This window comes from Etheostoma cragini, unplaced genomic scaffold, assembly GCF_013103735.1.
Source record: "Etheostoma cragini isolate CJK2018 unplaced genomic scaffold, CSU_Ecrag_1.0 ScbMSFa_3140, whole genome shotgun sequence".
Taxonomy (NCBI): domain Eukaryota; kingdom Metazoa; phylum Chordata; class Actinopteri; order Perciformes; family Percidae; genus Etheostoma; species Etheostoma cragini.
The window spans coordinates 1-3,958 of NW_023267377.1; the positions used below are offsets into that span (position 1 = coordinate 1).

At 43.9% G+C, this 3,958-nt stretch overlaps 1 protein-coding gene and 1 long non-coding RNA gene across 2 annotated transcripts; one reads left to right on the forward strand and one right to left on the reverse strand.

Annotated features, from left to right (window-relative positions):
* The first annotated feature begins 36 nt into the window (after window positions 1-36).
* On the forward strand, window positions 37-562 carry LOC117940735. Its single transcript, XR_004655807.1, has 2 exons — window positions 37-322; window positions 410-562. It is a non-coding gene; the product is annotated as an uncharacterized LOC117940735 (long non-coding RNA).
* A 651-nt stretch (window positions 563-1,213) lies between these two features.
* On the reverse strand, window positions 1,214-3,575 carry soul4 (heme-binding protein soul4). Its single transcript, XM_034865906.1, has 4 exons — window positions 3,449-3,575; window positions 2,621-2,762; window positions 1,872-2,055; window positions 1,214-1,609 (listed from the first exon to the last, which is right to left on the reverse strand). Exons 1-4 carry the CDS (start codon window positions 3,545-3,547, stop codon window positions 1,435-1,437), a joined length of 600 nt encoding a protein of 199 aa, XP_034721797.1. The 5' UTR covers window positions 3,548-3,575; the 3' UTR covers window positions 1,214-1,434.
* Between the last annotated feature and the right edge of the window lie 383 nt (window positions 3,576-3,958).

Consider the following 3,958-nt stretch of genomic DNA (forward strand, 5'->3'; position numbering starts at 1 on the left):
ACACACACACACACTAGTCCCACAGGTACGTATCCCTCCACACACACACATACTAGTCCCACAGGTACGTATCCCTGCACACACACGTATCCCTGGAGCAAGTACTAGCTCCGGGGGTTCGTGCCTGTGGGGTGGGACTAGGACTGACTGCTTGGGTTTTAACAGCTGATTGGTGTTTGTGTGTAACCCTCCAGGATTGGCCGTTCGGGGCGCTACGGCCGTAAGGGCGTGGCCATCAACTTCGTGAAGAACGACGACATCCGGATCCTGAGAGACATCGAGCAGTACTACTCCACGCAGATCGACGAGATGCCAATGAACGGTACGGCCCATCGCACGCTGCCACGTCACGCTGACACCACTCTGTCCTCTGATTGGCTACTGACACCTCTCTGTTTTGTTTCTCCAGTGGCTGACCTGATCTGACCTGGACAACATCACATCGGAGCCCCGCCCATTTGACTTCCTGTTTCCTGTCTTTTTTTATTTTATTTTAAGAGTGTTTCTTAATTTGCTGAAAATGACTGTAAGTCTGATTTTGTAAATAAAGTTGTTTTGGTTCACGTCGGTTTGTTTTCTTTAATGAGCCCTCTTTAAAATTAAGGTTCATAGAGATAGAGCAGGTCTAGACCGCTCTATAACCATTAAATAAGGTCTATTCACCGCTCTACGTGCTCCAGCAGCCGATGGGAGCCTTCCCTGGGTTAAACAGACTCAGACTCTTTTAAATCTGATTTTATTTCCAACACAATGTTAAATCAGGAGAAAACAAAAACAATTTTACAGTCAAAATAAAAAGGAAGTACATAAAAGTCATCAGTTTGGTCTTTCACATCAAACAGGTTTAACATGCGGAGAACACGGGAACACCACTGCGATGTGTTTGTGTGTGTGTGTGTATATATATATATATAGAAATATTCATTTTAGATTCAACACGTCATTTACAAAAATATTGTCAGTTTGAAGCCTCAAAAAGCTCGGCACACATCAAAGAAACATTGTACCGTCATATAATGTATTACATCTTAGTATTACAGTATTATATAATACAGTATTATATAATGTAGTATATATCATAGTATTACAACATTATAATATATTTTAGTAGTAACATTATTTTGGGAGACAAGCTGTTGCGATGCGTTTAATGTTTACTGTAAAAAAACCTTTAAAAATAAAATCGTTAAGACGTGGATTGGGGGGGGTTCTGATGTTTGTGTATCGTACGTTATTCGTTTCGTTATTCCATCACAGAGACATTAGAGCTGCAGAGTCTCATTAACAGTCTGCTTATCTTATGACTGTTGCCATGGTTACAGTCAACATTCAGACCGAGTGAATCTGGGAGTACGACGTCCGATCTGGTAACTCGGAGCGTAGCGTCAATGACATGAAACAACAAACTGGAAGCAGCAGAGCACAATGGGACGTCTACAGGTCTCGGCGGAGGAACCAGATCTCGTTACGGCGGCGGGGGACGCCGGGGTTCTCGTACGCCGCCACCATGAAGCTGTCTGGGCAGACGTCGGCGCCGGCGCCCAAAATCTCCCACAGCACGGCGATCTGAGCACTCAGCGTCTGCTCCGTGGTTGTCCCAAAGAACGTCCTGGCAGCCAATCACAGAGCAGGAACACATCAACATACTGACAGCCAATCACAGAGCAAAAACACATCAACATTCTGGGAGCCAATCACAGAGCAGGAACACATCAAGATTCTGGGAGCCAATCACAGGGCTCAACAACAACTATTATATTATTATTTATAACAATTTTATATATATATATTATTAATTAATAATTAATTTAATAATTGACTGATGTTAGGACTTCTACAGCCTCAGGACAACCAATCAAAGCGTTTCTGACCTGGCGATGACTCTCATTGGCTCTCGGTAGACGATGGTGATGTCGGGGTCGGAGGGTCGGGGGGGCTCTGCCTGGAACTCTGCCGGTAGGAAGATGGACGTCTGGACGTCTTTCTCAAAGGACAGTCCATCCGGCGTCATGTGGACGTGATTTATCACTGGCACTGTCATCCCCAAATATCTCCCTGGGAAACCATCGATACACTCAATACACACTCATCAGTACACACTCATCAACACACTCTCAATACACACTCATCAGTACACACTCTCAATACACACTCATCAGTACACACTCATCAACACACTCTCAATACACACTCATCAGAACACACTCATCAACACACACTCAATACACACTCATCAGTACACACTCATCAACACACACTCAATACACACTCATCAGTACACACTCATCAGTACACACTCATCAACACACACTCAATACACACTCATCAGTAAACACTCATCAATACACACTCATCAATACACACTCATCAGTACACACTCATCAATACACACTCATCAATACACACTCATCAGTACACACTCATCAATACACACTCATCAATACACACTCATCAGTATACACTCAATACACACATCAACACACACTAACCAAGACACTCTGACCAATACACACTGATCAACACGGTACACTTCATCTTTTCCTTTAAGTAAAACTATTTTATTAAGGTTGTTGTGTTGTGTTGTGTTGTGTTGTGTTGAGTTGTGTTGTTGTTATGATACCTGCAGAGTTTTCTTTGCAGATGAAGCGCATCAGCTTCATGAAGCCCATCGAGATGCTCTGCTCGTACAGATCTTCTCCTTTAATCACACTGGCCCAGTGACCGGCGGGGACGCAGCGCTCCTCGTACAGAACCTCTCCCATCTGGGACAGAGACATTTATATAAAACCTCTCCCGTCTGAGACAGAGACATTTATAGAAAACCTCTCCCATCTGAGACAAACATTTATAAAACACCTCTCCCGTCAGAGACATTTATAAATGACCTCTCCCATCTGAGACAGACAATTATATAAAACCTCTCCTGTCTGAGACAGACATTTATTTAACACCTCTCCCATCTGAGAGACATTTATATAAAACCTCTCCAGTCTGAGACAGACATTTATGCAAAACATCTCCCATCTGAGACACAGAGACATTTGTATAAAACCTCTCCCATCTGAGACACAGTCTATTAAAGTCTGTTAGCATCTGTTAGAGTCTATTAGAGTCTGGTAGAGTCTGTTAGCGTCTGGTAGAGTCTGTTAGCATCTGGTAGAGTCTGTTAGCATTTGTTAGAGTCTGGTAGAGTCTATTAGAGTCTGATAGAGTGTGGTAGAGTCTGTTAGACTCTAGGAGAGTCTGTTAGAGTCTGGTAGAGTCTGTTTGCGTCTGGTAGAGTCTGTTAGCGTCTGGTAGAGTCTGTTAGCGTCCGGTAGCGTCTCATAGAGTCTGGTAGAGTCTGACAGAGTCTGGTAGCATCTGGTAGCGTCTGGTAGAGTCTGGTAGAGTCCAGTAGAATCTGATAAAGTCCGGTAGACTCTGGTAGAGTGTGTTCAAGCGTTACCTTCTCGTGACAGGACACTGGGGTGAAGGGGATTGGCTCTCTCTGCTGGCTGTTGCGGGTCATTTCCTGTATGGGTCCAGTCATATCTTCAACACACATACAGGAAGTTAAGAGTCAGCTGACCAGGAAGTGCTGACCCTCACACGATGGGAGTAGCTGCTCTATAGCTGCCTCCGTCGGTTAGTTAGTGTGTTCAACCTGCTTCCAACCATTGGACTCTCCAATGTTAACATCTAGACGTGCTACTGGACAGACACAAACATTAACAATTTTATTTAGAAAAACGTGGTCAGAAGATTTTTATCTCCAGCAGCAGAACCAAGCAGTGTCCATAGTAACACGTCTGACATCACAGATCACATGACCATCCACCCACTGGGCATGTGCATGCCGGAGGAAACAGGAAGAAGATTGTCTGACTGATTACATGTGAACAACAACAGTGAAAAGTAAGTATGCCCCCTGTATTTTAACATAGGGGGGTGTATACTTATGCCCCCTGTATTTTAA